General features: G+C 39.4%; 1 protein-coding gene across 2 annotated transcripts in view; it reads right to left on the bottom strand.

Annotated features, from left to right (window-relative positions):
• The window catches only part of DYRK1A (dual specificity tyrosine phosphorylation regulated kinase 1A), a 51,428-nt gene that overhangs the window by 3,606 nt on the left and 32,697 nt on the right, over positions 1 to 15,125 (bottom strand). For both annotated transcript variants that reach the window (XM_026053014.1, XM_026053013.1), the window contains exons 3-10: positions 8,139 to 8,231; positions 6,198 to 6,386; positions 5,342 to 5,489; positions 3,358 to 3,644; positions 1,642 to 1,788; positions 1,131 to 1,271; positions 553 to 859; positions 157 to 281 (exon numbers count right to left, since the gene is read on the bottom strand). In XM_026053014.1, coding sequence (XP_025908799.1) covers positions 157 to 281; positions 553 to 859; positions 1,131 to 1,271; positions 1,642 to 1,788; positions 3,358 to 3,644; positions 5,342 to 5,489; positions 6,198 to 6,386; positions 8,139 to 8,231 — 1,437 coding nt within the window. The remainder of the gene's footprint in view (positions 1 to 156; positions 282 to 552; positions 860 to 1,130; positions 1,272 to 1,641; positions 1,789 to 3,357; positions 3,645 to 5,341; positions 5,490 to 6,197; positions 6,387 to 8,138; positions 8,232 to 15,125) is intronic.

Raw genomic sequence — 15,125 nt, 5'->3', positions numbered from 1 at the left:
AAAACTGAGAGAAAAAGAAACCAAAGCTGATGGCTAGATCCTTGTCTAAACCACTCTATTCCTTACATGAAAGTGTTAGTTTCAGGAATTTAATGTCCTCAGAAAATTGGTATTTAAAAATTGCATAAATTAAGCAGACAAAAAGCTCTACTCAACCTGTGGGCTGTGTGTTTCACAGTCCATAGCTTGAACAGCAGCAGTGAAGTGTCCACCACTATGTCGATGCTGGTGTGTGGGGTCTGACCGTGCCCTTCCACTGTTACTTGTTCCAGAAGATCCACCTATAAAATTGGAATATGCACAACAATGACAGAGTTAGACAATAAAACTTACAGTAACTTCTAAAATAATGCAGCATAAAGGTTTCAAAATTGCTTCAAATACAAGACTTCTGATAAACCCATTTTTGTAAATCTACTGATAAAAAATGGTTTCAATGTATATAACTAGCAGACTTGTTTTTTAACAAAAAGAAGRCGACATTTATCTGGTAAAGACTAATTTCATATAATTAGAAAACACACATTTACGATCTGCTAGCGAGACACTTGCCTGAGCTTGAAGATGTACTAGAGGTGGTTCCTGAAGACTGTGACTGCTCCATAGCAGGACTCGTAGACACACTGTTACTCGTATTTGTACCTTCGTCTGCTGTTTTCTTAAAGAAACTATGCTGGAGGGCATAGTAAGGTTGAATTCGGGTCTTAGGGTCATAATCAAGCATCCTTAAGATGAGGTCTTTGAACTTCAAGTAGTCAGCTACAGTGTGACCCGATTCCCCAGCACGACGTCCACCCGGGCCTCCTGTTTCAACTCCCAGTATATTGTGAAGCTTACGGGTTCCGGGTGGTTTGTATTCCTGTCGGGAAGGCAGAAAYTGCTTCAAGTCAAACTGAAACATTAACTGTTGTATTTGCACACATTACAYGTGCTACAAAAATGTGATATAAAATGTGAAAATACTATTAGTAGTGAAAATACTATTTAATCAACCTATCTTATCACACCAAACAGCTACAGACAACCACAAAACTGTACTTCCAGCAATACAAAACAGTTGAAGTAACATCTCACTTTATTTTCACGTTTTAAGCAATAAGCCATATTCTCCGCCTAGTTAAGTAACCTACCCTTTTTCCATCTTTGGTCTTCTTCAAGTTCCAAGTGCCATCTGGCAGCTTCTCAAAGAACTTTCTTGCTTTTGGTGCTTGGTCAAGAATGTGAGCAGGTGGTATCCCTAAAACTTCCACTATTTTATTCATTTGATCCACCTGTTCCAAACAAGAAGTATTTGTAAGCAACATGTGACAGATAACTGAGCAGCGTGATGGAGTCCGACATTCTACAGAGGCACATGGAAAGGAAATGTTAACTGCCCACACRCTTAAACTGTCAATTAGCTGTGAGTTTAGGAAAAATCTAGTATGTAAAAAAATAGATTAGTGAATATGGAGCAAAGAGGGGACTCAGAAAACTATCACCAGGTAATTTAGATCCCTGGCAAAAGACATCACCACTAGAATGTTGATGTTTGTTTTAGGATTACTAGACTTCCCCAACTTATGCATTATAATTAAACAGAGCAGATCAAAGCCAGGAGAATGAACAAAGAATCAGATTTACCACTTAATAACTGCATACCTCATTTGCCCCACTGAAAAGGGGCTCGCCAGTGTGCATCTCCACCAAAATACACCCAAGGGACCACATGTCAATTGCAAGATCATAAGGCATTCCCAGTAGCACCTCTGGTGATCGATAAAAACGACTCTGGATATACTGGTATATCTGAAATAAAAGCATTTAAAGACAATGCACATCATCCAAAAGCACTATTGTGATTTTGCATCACAGAGCAGAATTACCATAAAGTATATTCTGAATACAAGCAAGTTAAAGTATCCATGACACTAAAAAGTACCTACACATTGAATTTACCAAAATACTTAAATGTTAACTCTTAAGAAAATAATAGCACACTCAAAAAAAAAGGCACTGATTCACTCTTGATGATGGTATTTTACACTGTATGGGTGATTTGTGTAATCCCAGGCAATTACTGGGAATCATACAACTTGTTAGTGCTGTATCGCCTAAAAAGTATCTATTCCACAACCTAGCCCAGAATTACACAATACTTCACACAAAAATTATAGTAAGAGATGAAAAGGGACAGCTGTGACATAACCTAGGACCGAAGGACCGAATAAAGATGTTGTCATCCTTGCCAATATCTCAAACCCCTTCAGAAACTGCAAGTTTCAAATTATCATCTGATTCTAGGAACTAGGAAACACCTCAAGCAAAAAAAAAGCAACAGGACCTCCTAAACTGTCCTGCTYTTATCACATGGAAGAAAAATCTACCTTGACTCTTCATCTGGAGACTGGCTTTAAACACAGGTATATTGAAAACCAAACAAACGAGTAGAACAGAAAACCCCAAACAGATCTGTAATTTCATATTCAAAGTTCTATATAATCCAACCAGAAAAGAGCTTCTCAACACTAGAACACATGCAAGGCACTGAACAGTGCACCCTGATGAAATCTTCAGTGAGCAAATTATGAGTCCAGATTGCACAACTGAGGAAAATTATTCTTCTCCCTAATGAAAAACAGGCTTTGACATCCAAGCAATATTATTTAGGTTCTTAAGTATTAATGCAACATTTTTCAAATCAAAATGCAATGCTTGCCCTCAAAGCAAATGAGCAGCAGGAGACAATAATGAATTCTCCTGCCCTTGACTTATTTGCATGGCTCTGCCTTAAGGTGAAGAAGGAACGACAGAAAGCAATTCAGCCCTTCAGCCTGGAAATGCTTTGCAAAGATCTAACTTTATTCAGAGTGATAATGCCACCTAACAAAACCTGGCCAATCTACCCTTGGCTAAACTGTTTGTAAAAATGGATTTAATTTTAAGGAGTATCCTTAGGAACTAATCACTGCCGTGTTTTGGTGTGCAAATACCTTCTTATCTTCAAAGAATACTAAACAGACAGTASCAGAAAGTAGCAGGAGGAAATACATTATAGAGTAAGAAGATAATAAAGGAATAAGTATTTTATCCAATGGCATTTCATTGCAGCACACTTAAGTGCTCACGTATTTTACATTACATGGCATAAAAACATAATCAAAAGGAGAGGAAAAAAAGGAGGAAAAAAAAAGAAGTTTATTCCCATCTCCTGCAGACAGTTGATCCCTAATACCATATTTAAAAATTAACTACTATTTCACTTAAATCATCATCTGTGATGCTTTGCTTACCGTTGTAGCTACTGTAATGTAAAAATAGTAAGTTTCTCCTATGTATTCAAGAATAGTGTGACTAGCATTTTTTGCTCACACTCACCCTCTGTCCCAGTTGACAAGAACTGCCAAAATCCACAATCTTGATGGCGCTTCGTTTGGGGTTACAGAGCAGGATATTCTCAGGCTTTAGGTCACAGTGAATGATGCTGAGCTCAGGAGTGGCCAGGAAAAGCAGCGCAGTGCACATCTGCTGGGCAAACTTTCGTGTCAGGTTGAGCGAGACCCCGCGGAAGTTGGTGTTGCGCAGCAGATCGTACAGGTTGTAGGAGAGCATCTCAAAGACTAAGCAGAGGTGGTTTCGGAACATGAAGTGGCGCTTCAAATGCACTGTAAAAGAGGGAAGAGAGAGGGAGGCTGTGAGGTGACAGCTAAATGCTGATTACAAGACGGTGCTTAACTACTTCAATTAGTCTGTGACATACAYTCACCTCACTTTGTCCACAATAAATTATCAATAGCCCTAGCTAAGTAAAAATATCAGCAAAAAAGAGCAGAAGTACAAACTGCATGTAATACAACCTTTCCCCCAACACTCTCCCTATTTTTTAGGGGAGAATTTATATCTTCACACACATAAATCATAYTCAGGTCCAAGCAGACTGGACATAAGTTCACACGCATCAGCATACATAACAATAGACACATGTATCAGACTTTTAAATTATACATTAGGAATTTCCATTACATATACACAGAAAAGTATCTGAAAACTCRTGTGTCTACTGAGGAATACATCAGTCCTGAATTAACACCTTTCCACGCCCCAAAAAATATTCAAATAACTAAGGGAGAGAAGAGAAAAACAAAGGAAAGTGCTTCAGAAACYGAAGAAGAGAACGAAGTGAAAAGCCGAAGGAGAATCCAAGTGAAAACTCAMTTGGAGATGACACACTTCAGTACAAGACTTAAAATAACAGTCTTCCCTACCAGTTAAAACAAACTTAAACTATACAAACTAGCTTAAACTTTTCAGTCAAAAAGATATATTCCTTTGCTTTTGAGATTGAGGGAACAGTTTCTAAAACTGTTYGTGACAGTGTTTCTACGGACTGTACTAAGACAATTTAGAAATATCCTCCTAAGCAGAGTTCTACTTCCCCTGMGTTTCAGAGAAGCCATCAAGTTGCCTTTCCAAATGACAGTGTCTTAGAACAACTTAAAATAATGACACCGGCTTTATTTAAAACATATCAAGATATAACTCCTCTTTATAGCTCACAGTCCTCAATGACTTCAATTAAGAAAATTCCAAAGGCATTATATTAATGAGGCATAATCTCAATTTATGGAAGTAACCAAGCCACTCCAAATCCAATTTATGTGACTATAAAATAGGTGAAAATCTTGCCACAACCACCTGTTAGAGGTGAGCTGCGTTTACCAGACAAACATTCAGGTCAGTTGCCAAAAGTGAAAAAAAAAAAAATTAGAACAGACAAAATACTTGAGTCTCAGATAAAAAGCAACACGGTCCATTCTTGCTCATACTGACGTCTTCCAGGACAATTCAAACTTTCCATTAAAGCAATTAACTTGGTGTACCATGGCATTTTATTTTCTCCCTTTTTTAAGCCAGTTCTTGATGTCTCCCTTACAGCTTACCTGTAACAAGGCCACTCTCTGACACTTCTAGACTTCGCCAATACTTCTAGGCTGCCTGGGCTTTCTCATCGTTGCCTTATTTCCAATACGCCCCCCCYACAAAAGCACCAGCGACTTTCACGTCGCTCTGTCTCCAGTCACCTCCAATTTGCAGGTTTGCTGACTTTGCCAGCCTGGCCAGAACCACCACTTACTGCAGCTGATCTGTAGCCACCTCCTAGATCTGAACTTTATATATAAAGCAAACTATTGCTTTTATACCTAATTATCTAAATTAACTAATGTTACAAACGCAAAAGTTACATATTTTCCTTTCAGTTCATCAACACCAAAAGAATCAGCTGCAGCATCCTAAGCCCCACAGCAAGATCTRAAGTATTCCTAATGATTACATAAAAAGTGAAAACAACTTATTTGAGTACCTATGTAGTATTTCATCTCGGTGTCATGTTTGTTCATAAGCTCAAGCAGTCGCACTTCAATCTGGGCTTGGTTTAAGAAAGCCTTCTTGTTTTTTATAATTTTAATAGCCACCCACTCTTGTTCCACTCTGTCATAAGCCTTTACAACCTAAAAGAGAAAAAGCCACACATTTAAGCAAAATCTCTCAATTCAAGTTTTCACAATTCAGTAAAAGATTTTTTCTGAATGTATCCAAATTTAGATAAGAAAATACTTATAGAGCTGCCATTCTTTCTAATAAAATCTCCGTTCTTACTTGTTACTACAGTGAAGTCACAACTGATCACACAAAGTTTATTGCAGCAATGCCACTAAACAGAACGGAGGCTTCATGAAAATGCACTAAGGCAGGTATTGTATTCAAGTGCAAGGAGTAAATCAACAGCATGGTATTGAAAATGACTGTCAGACTAAGAGAAAAACTAATAAAAATGACAAAAGAAACCTTCTAGTGTTTTTCTCAAGCCACTAATAGTCAAAATGAATATTAAATGCAGGGAATATATAATCCCTAGTACCAAGACTATTATGTTTTAATTTAAAAATACAAAAACTTATATATGTGGATTGATAGCAAAAGTTTAAAGATCTTTAAGATATATTAAGACATATATTAAGATGTATATACTGAAGGATGTCCAAATGTTATTTGTAATCTGAAGAAAGACCCCAGATTTAAGAGTCCTGAACACACACTCAATTTGACAGACTTAAAAAAAAAAACGGGTGCAATTTTTTAAACGAAAGAGGAATACCAACTCYGATGAGACCTGTCTTACAGCTCACATGAATTACAGGCTCCTCGGCCTGCATTACCTGTCCAAAGGATCCTTTGCCTATTAAAGAGTCAATTTCATAGCGATCCATCCACTTCTCCCCATTTTTCACAATGTAGTCGTAGTTGTCATCATCATAGCCGTCATTGTAAACTTTTCGCTCCTTCTTATGACTGGAATCATCTCCTTGGCCCTGTTGATGCCGCCGTTTTTTTTTTGCATAGTAAACCTGCAGGTGAAGAACACATTGCTTAAAAGAGCGTTTTTGAGAGCATCAACTTAGTAAAGCTTTTCTGATCATCCAGTGTCCATGTACCTAATCCTGTGATTTTAAAATATGACTTCTACCATATTTTTTCTACTGGAAAAAAAAAACAAACAATCCTCCCTTGTTATTACTCTCTTTAGAGTAATTACACCACAGGCAAGATCTTGATGAATAATTAAAAACAAATTTGTAAGCAGACCTAAATAAAAGCGCTAGTAACACTCATCCTTTAACCTCATAGATGCAAAAAGAAAAACTACATCGCAGTAAACTGCATAATTGTAAAATTACTRTCAAAACTTGTAACTAGTCTGGTCTGAAAGGCTAAAATGCAACCAGAAAAAAGAAATTCTAAAGCAAAACAAAAACAACCCTCCTTAATTACTGTATTTAGTAAAAGATCCACGTAAATGTTGCACTCTGCATACATGCATAATCACTACACTAGGCGTGGAAAGGATCTATCTAGTGGTTTGTAAGAGTGCTGCTGGAAGGAAAACAATACTTATTTACAACATTTAACCCACACATTCACAAGAACAAAACCACAAGAAGTTCAGCATCTTAGCCTGACCACCCAACAAGCCAGGGAAAAAAAGCTTCCAGCTTCTAGTTCCAGACACAGAGCACTGCAGCGACAGTGGTTTTAAGCAGATTGCAAAGAGCAGTTAACAGTTGTTCTGCCTGCAAAATTTTTTTAAAAATAAAAGGTTTCCAAGCCAGTCTGTGATCACTGAAGGAATTACTTCACATTCCCTACAACTACCTAAACATTAGAAACTTTCGGGATACTTTCCTGTGTTAAATACACCAGTTTTGTATTTTACGTTGGCTACTAATGATTAATTAGACAAATAAGCAAAACTTAAGCACATTCATAACATTTTACAGGACGAGCTAAGAGAATTTTTGTCACTCCTGTTTCTGTATTACACAGCCAAAAAGTTCAAAAATTGTTTATAAAATTAAAAAAAAATAATACCAGCATTAAAAATTTGGCGCATGCTGGACAGCAAGCAGGACTCTGACACTAGGGAACTCAAATGAGATCTAAATGACCCAAAGACTTTGTTTGTCTCAGGTGTTCACAAGGACTGGAAAACCCGAATGCCCAATGAATAAGCATAAGGGGAAAAAAAGTATTTCCCTGCTGCCTAGTAATTGAGGAGGACTCCTAAGATTTTGGGAGAACATTTAATTCATGGAGGGCAGACTTGCAGAACTTAGGAATAAAGAATCAGGCTTATAAATTACRACATCCAAGGACTTAAGTTACATTTGCAAATTTCAAGTTATAGTTTTAGCATTTGGCCGTATCCGCTGCAAATATTTTATCCATTTTTCTCATAGATTCTTCCTCCTCCAAAAAATTCAACAACAACAAAAGAAGAAATTCAAAACTTTTCTCTTGCAGTCATCTTCCTGCGGAGGAAACCCACTGYTTTCTTCAGACATGATTCAAAGGCGGATAAACCACTTCTGCCCCCACACACAGTGTCTCTGATAAAACTAATGCACCATTTCTCTATCTATGGTCGCACAATTTTTTATCCATAGCCAAAGGACTTTCCAGAACAAGACAAATTCCGTAACTAATGCCAGCAAAAGAAATGCATTTTGATGCAGTGTAGTTCACAGAAAACACCCTTGATAACATCTTCTAAACAAAAGCATCACAGCAAAACACATTGAAAAGAGAATTGGAGCCATTACCTCATTAATATGTTTGTATGTTTTGATCAAATCTACGGAGAGTTTCCTCAAAGGAGCAGTAGCTGGATCACGGAAAGTTTGGGGCATTCGCCTCTGCAAGACGATAACATCACAACTTAGACAGAAACAAAACGCCACACACGCCCATATCTCTCACACTAAGGAGCTAGTTAATTTTCTAACATCTTTCTCTTTGAGATGACATTAAATATTAAAATAATTAAAAAAAAAGGAAAACAAAACAGGAATCAAAACAAAGCAATGATTTAAACCATCAAACAAAATCCCAAATCCCCAAATTCCGGCCATTCTCCCAACAAACCTATGAGGCTTAATTCCTATAAACAGTCTTTGTCCTGGCACAAATACAGCTCCTCTGACAATACACGTTCTTGCCGCCTTCACTCCTTTACCTTAGCACTCACACATGAACTAGATTGTATTTAGTGCCCAGCTGCTGTGTTCAACTCACAAGCAGTAACAACTACTGCACAAGGAAGCTTGGTCAAGTGTTTAAGTCTGGAGCAGCAGCTTGCTGATTCAAACTGCATTAAATTCAGAATCAAGAAAGTTGGGTTACTGTACTTTGCAAAATCTAGGCCTGAGAGGAAATCAGAAGTGTGCTCAAGAATACCGTATCTAGCTTTAAGCTTTAAAATTACTGTTTCCTCACTTGTATTTCCTAAAATTAACATCTTTTAGAACAAATCTTCAACAGCAGGCAAGTATTTCTGTATTTTTCCCTAAAGAAACAAAACTTGTAAGTTCTGTCCACCTCTTGTTTCTCATGCACGTGCCCAAAAGACTTCTCGATCTGTGAATCTACTTCTGTTCCTCCTTAAAATTGGGCCAAAATCTCAAAGATAATGTTCCTGTAAGTTTTCCTCAAATAAACAAAAAATACAAGCTCCAAATTAGTAACACCAGTGAAGAAAAGGCAGAAAAAAATTAAGCCCTCATCCATTTTCATGTGCAAAAGCTGCCTAGATATCCAGCATACACTTACTTAACGGCACAAAAGTACCACCAGAGAAGCTCCAGCTGCTCCTCCATCTCCTGCAGCAAAGGAATCAAGGGGGAGTTAGGAGAGACCGAGGTGYGATGAGGTTAGGGTGGCTGGTCCCCAACCTGCCTCTCTCCAATCCCTGTCTTCCCTGTGACATAGAGCCAAGGCCATTTTAAGCAATTCTCTCTAGGAAAAGTTTCACACACGTTAAAGCTCCTTCTACTTCCTTGCTCATGGGTTAGCTGGTTAGGTGACAGGCACGGCCACGCTTGGCCTCGGGACTCTCCCCTCACGCCGTCAGAGAGGCTGCCGCTCACAACTCTCTTTGAAGGCTTCGGTCTCATCTGCTGCCTCCAGCCATAGGTAAGCTGATACTAAAGCCCCTAAACTTCCCACAAGCAAAACTGATAAAAAGCAGCTTGGAGAGAAAAGCAGACCCCTACCACTGGACCTGGGTTGTGTCACCTACTATCACCCTACTATGAAATCACCCTACTATGAAAGATACAGCAAGAGGCGGCCACACGAAATGCTGAACTTTTCTCTGCTGTCCTAGAGKTTAAACATGTTGGTAAAGTTGAAGAAGGGGAGAAAGAGAGAGGGGAGGGGAAAGAGCCCACACTAGGAACCTGTGCCAGCCTTCCTGCATCCCTATAAGGTGATTTATGATGCTYTGCGAAGCTGAAGGCTCCCAAGAAACTGCAATCCAAAGCTTCCATGGCCATCAATCAACGTAAGCCCCCAGGAGACTTTTATAGCCACGCAGGATCGCTGACAAGTGGCCTTTCAGATTCAAGGATGTTTCTCAGAGCTAATGTAATACAGGTTAAGCTGACCCTAAGGAACTTCAGCACAGGCAAGTCCTAGGGGGATCGTTTCAATGGACTGAGTTTTGGACAGCACCTCGACCATCAGTTTATCTTCCTTTGACTGTTTTCTTATCACAAGCACATGACCATAGATGTTTTGTTATAGCAGAAAAGTGTGTTTCAAAATCTTCTAAATGAACTATTTGATGTTGCTGAAGGTGAGAGTTTAGGGGCAGTTTCCCACGTACAGAGATCGCCATAGCCCCTACCAACTCCTCAGACGTAAGATTGCACTCATTTGAAAAAGGAATTTGTAGCACAGAGTGTCCCTGCTCATTTTCTAAATTTCTTACTATGAACAAAAATRTCTTAAAAGCAAACTCCAAGATTTAATTTGTTGTTGTTAAATTGTTGTTAAAATTCGGAAGGCCATCTCTGAGCTATTTGCAGATAGTCACATACCTGAACATTGTGCTTACACAACCACACATTTCTGAGGACATTTTAACCAGTATGAACTTTTTAACAGGTAATAATTATACCAGGCCCATATGAAAGTTTTGAGGTGGGAGTAGAGAAGGATTTTACTTCTCTTCTTCCTCCCCTCATTTTACTTCAAAAAATGGTAACATTCCCTTCTTCTTCCAAGACCCTTTTGGACAAGGAGGTTGCTCCCTTCTTCCTATGATGACAAAAGATTGTGGAACAAAGTGGTTACACGTTTTACGCTACAGCACTTTTAAAATCTTTATCGTTGCTGTCATATTGACTTCCCACTTAGCTTCAAAAGAGGCTCCAGCACAAAAAAAAAAAAAAAAAATCACAAAATATCCTGCTTTGCAAGCTCCAGTCTCTATCTGGTGGTCAGACTGCAATACTGCAATCTTCCCTGGGGAACCTTTTCCCCAAGATGGAATGTGAATCAAAAGATGTATTAAATACCAGTGCAGAGACACAATAAATGACCATCATTACAATTACGTATGCCCACTAAATACCCACTACATTCTGACTGGAGTGCACTAATGCCTTTATGGAATCAGTAAAAAAAAAAAAAAAAAAAGGTGTCAGTTGGGGACATAACAGTTAAAAAAACATACTGGTGATTTTTAATTCAAGTATGTTGTTCAGGAATGTTTTTATTCAGGTATGTTATGAGATTTAGTGACTGAGGGAAGACATAACTCGCACTTTCCTCCCTCCCTCTCTCCATCTACATATATAATCTCTCTTTCTTTGGCCATATGCTTTGTTATCTAGCAAACAGATGGCACTGTTCCTCTTTGACTGTATTTTATTTTGATTAAGGGAAATTTTATGAGCAAACATATATGTTCARTTAATGGAATGCTCTAATCCAGATATATATTTTAAAAATCCATCACCATCTAAACTCATCAAGAAATCTGTCTGCATATAGTTCAAATTTCCTTTTACTAACSTAGGAAATAATGAATGTTTTGTCTTTTAAGAATATCTTTTAGCAAGAATTCCATTTGTAACAACCTATTTAAAAGACCCATCTGAATGCACTGGTCTTATCTCCTATGCCACTTGCTATTTAAAACCTTTCCTTCATGACAACAATATGGAATAGGAAGTCAACCCCACTCCCTTGCAGAGGCAGGAGGCCACCTAATAGATGGTGCTTCCAGAAGGTCAGTAAAACAGCTGCTTAATTGATAAAGTCACAAACCACAGTAACTCTTCTCCACAACCTGCAGTAACCTCTAGCTTTTTAGCACCAATGGGAGAAAAAAATATGTGCCATAAAACAGGACTTGCGAAATCTAGGAATCTTTTTCAGACTGACTGTACTCAAAGCCAAAACTACATGTAGGTAGGGACAGAATTTCAATCTGATTACTTTAACCAGTGAGTCATGTTCTGTGAGTTATTTACCTCTTCTCTTGGCTTCTTTCCTAAAGTACAAGCAGTTCCTGAATAAAAGTAATAGTGAGGACCACACAATCTTTATGGGGGGAGGAAGAAAAAAAAAGGAAACAAAAAATCCAGCTAAGATCAACAAGTGAATCTTCCAAGAATTTATCCTGCCTAATTCAGTGCAATTATTTTCAAAAAAGGAAAACAGTGAGAGGTAAGAGAGGAGAGTAAGAGAAAAGGAATGAAAAAATTCACTTCTTTAAATAGTTGCTGCCAGAGCATAAACATTTTTAAGGCAGAATGGAAACTAGAGAAAAGCTTTTTACTGAAAAAAAAGAAAAAAAAGTTCATATTAATGACAGAGTCTAGTGAAACCTGGCCATTACTTTAATTATAATTACTATTATTATAATGTTAATTATTATTAGGTAGCTGACTAACTGGACAAAGGATTTGCTACTGCCTGCTAGAACACATTATATTTCAGTAATCTGGCTGCAATTAGTAACATCTCTGGCCAACATCAGCTCAGCAAAACCCCGAATTTTGCAGGTGATAATTGAGCTTCAATACACAGAGAGAAGTTTAACAGTCCTGAAGTGCGAAGCCTGGCCTTTGAATTAGAGGTGCTTCATGAAACTTGAACTGTTGGAATTTCTTACCAAAATCTGTCCAATAATGTCACCTTAATTTTCTTAACAGTAAATCAATCTTATATTCTTTTGTATTTCAGTGACAGAAGTTGCAGGCAATCTGAGTATCATGATGAAGATAAGCAACACTAACACAGCATAGGAGAAATACTTGTCTGAAGCTGTGAAAACTTTAATGCCTTGCATGATGTTAATCTTGCTTTAACATCGGGCTAAGGAGAATTCACAGGATGCAGCCAGTTGAGACAAGATGAAGAAATATTACTGCTTCTTACTGCTAAAGGAGGAAGTTCCTGCAGATCTGACTTCTTTTCACTTATAAATCTTGTGCCAACCCCACTGGGCCAGCAGGTCAGGCACATGGAGAGCCACAACTTAAGGGTAAACGTTTAGAATTCAGCAGTTCTCTGGAAACAAGAGCCTGAAGCCTGACCACTTAAAAATAAATAAATAAATAAATAAATAAATAAATAAGCAAACAAGCACAGAGATGATAGTTCTTAAGTATAATTTAAAGTCTCCTAAGTGCAAAACAAAATCAACTTTGTTGGCTTTGAAGTATCTTCCTCAAGTCGTTCCTTGCAAGCGATGAGGTGAGTAACTTTTGGCCACCATAACCATAAGCAAGCATGTAAAGACCATTTTAAGGGCAATGCAATGATATATAAAACTTATAAAACTTTTATATCAGTTAGCATTATTCTTTCCTAACTTGTAATCAGTGACTGCTAAGATACCTAAATACAGTCTGCAAGAAATTACGAATCAAAATCCAAGGAGGATGGAGTTAATACTCTCTAAAGATGGAGTTAGTCCTCATTAAGAAAGACAATTTTAAAAAAGCATACTAAAGGGAGATCACCTTTTCCATTTATCAAAATTATTTTACAGAAGATGCTGCTACTTTAAATATGAAAATTCTATATGTGTGGACATAAATATTCTCAGTGGTGGCCAGTGACAGGACAAGGGGCAATGGGTAYAAGTTGAAACACAGGAGGTTCCATCTCCAGGTGAGGAGGAACTTCTTTCCTGTGAGGGTGACAGAGCCCTGGCACAGGCTGCCCAGGGAGGCTGTGGARTCTCCTTCTCTGGAGATCTTCCAAACCTGCCTGGATGCCGCCCTGTGCCCCGTGCTCTGGGTGTCCCTGCTGGAGCAGGGGGTTGGACTCGATGATCTCTAGAGGTCCCTTCCAACCTCAACCATTCTGTGAGTCTGTCATTCTGTGAAAAGTAGATTGCAACTAAGAGTGTCCTTACCCTGCTGCAGTGCTAGGAAGCATTAATTTCCAGAGGGAAACCCCTCGGTATGTGTTTTCCCCTTACAAAGGCGGAAAGCAAAGGCAGCGGCGCGGAGCGGCCAGCAGAGGGCGGCCGCAGCCCGCCAAGCAGGGGCCGCGCGCAGCGCGCCGCTCCCGCACCAAGATGGCCACGAGCCGCGGCCGTTGGCGGCCGTTGGCGGCCGTTGGCGGCCGTTGGCGGCGCGCTGACAACCCGCCCCACGGGCTATGCTTAGGCGGCGGGCCCGGCGGCACCAGGGGCTGACCCAGTCGTCCGGGCTGCTGCTCCCCAACGCTGCTCGCAGCCGGCGAGGCCGGGAAACCGCAGCCCCGGCACCTCGCACCTTGCCTCCCGGCGCGGACGCGAGGGAGCACKCTGAAGGAACCAGGTTGCTGAAGGAACCAGGTCGTTGCTCCTTCGCAGATAATGCTCGCTACGGCTGGCCAAAAGTCACGTGTTTCATCCTACTGGTTTTCATGATCAATCCACTGAGCCTGCCACAACAGAAATTCAGTTCTTCCTGTAAGGATGCTCACTGGGAAGCCCTGTCCCACGTTAACCCTATTTATCTGAAATGATGCATGTGCAAATGTCACTTTACTTGACTTCACAGTTTGCCATCCCTACAAGACTGGCCTGCTGTCACACAAGCTTTCATAGCAGGCAAACAAATTGCAACACTGAGAACTAATGGAAGACTCCAAGCCTACCAGTAGGTYCTACAGTCACATAACACTGCTTTAAGAATGATCTTTATTGGAGTTTTTCTGAATTGACATATGCAGGACAGAATTGTTTTTATCAAGGGCAGAGAGAAMAAACTGCAGCACGATCATGGCAATTCCCTGGATAAAATCAGTTCCTGTGGAAATTTATTGAAGAAATAATCTGTAAGATACAAACATGAAAATCTAGCCTCTATGCAATTATATCCTCAGTGAAAAGCAGGACACTGGTGTTGCCCCAGCCAATGAAGGAAAGTAAGGCAGCAGCAAGCCTTCAACAGTGGAAGCTAATGCTTTTAGAAGAGAAAAAAAAGAGTAAGGGTTGTGTTTTAACCAAGATGAATTTGGACTGACAGCTAGATAGCCACAAAAGAACAAAGAAAGAGAAAGGCCGAGAGTTTTGTTTGTACAAGGTGCAGAGCCACTGATGGGAGTCACCAGCCCAGTGATGTTGGCTGGACTTGGTTTTGTAGATGAGATTAACCACAGAGGCAAATGACACTGAAACTCCCTCACAGACCCATCCTCCACCGAAGCCTGGACTCGGATGAGGAGCTGCTTATGTGACGTGTTGATGGGAAAAACACAAAGAAAGGAAAAGAAAGGAAAAGAAAGGAAAAGAAAGGAAA

This window comes from Nothoprocta perdicaria, unplaced genomic scaffold (genome assembly GCF_003342845.1).
Source record: "Nothoprocta perdicaria isolate Ctin4 unplaced genomic scaffold, notPer1 scaffold_96, whole genome shotgun sequence".
NCBI lineage: Eukaryota > Metazoa > Chordata > Aves > Tinamiformes > Tinamidae > Nothoprocta > Nothoprocta perdicaria.
The sequence above is the reverse complement of the archived record's forward strand: the minus strand, read 5'-3'. Positions and strand labels throughout refer to the sequence as shown.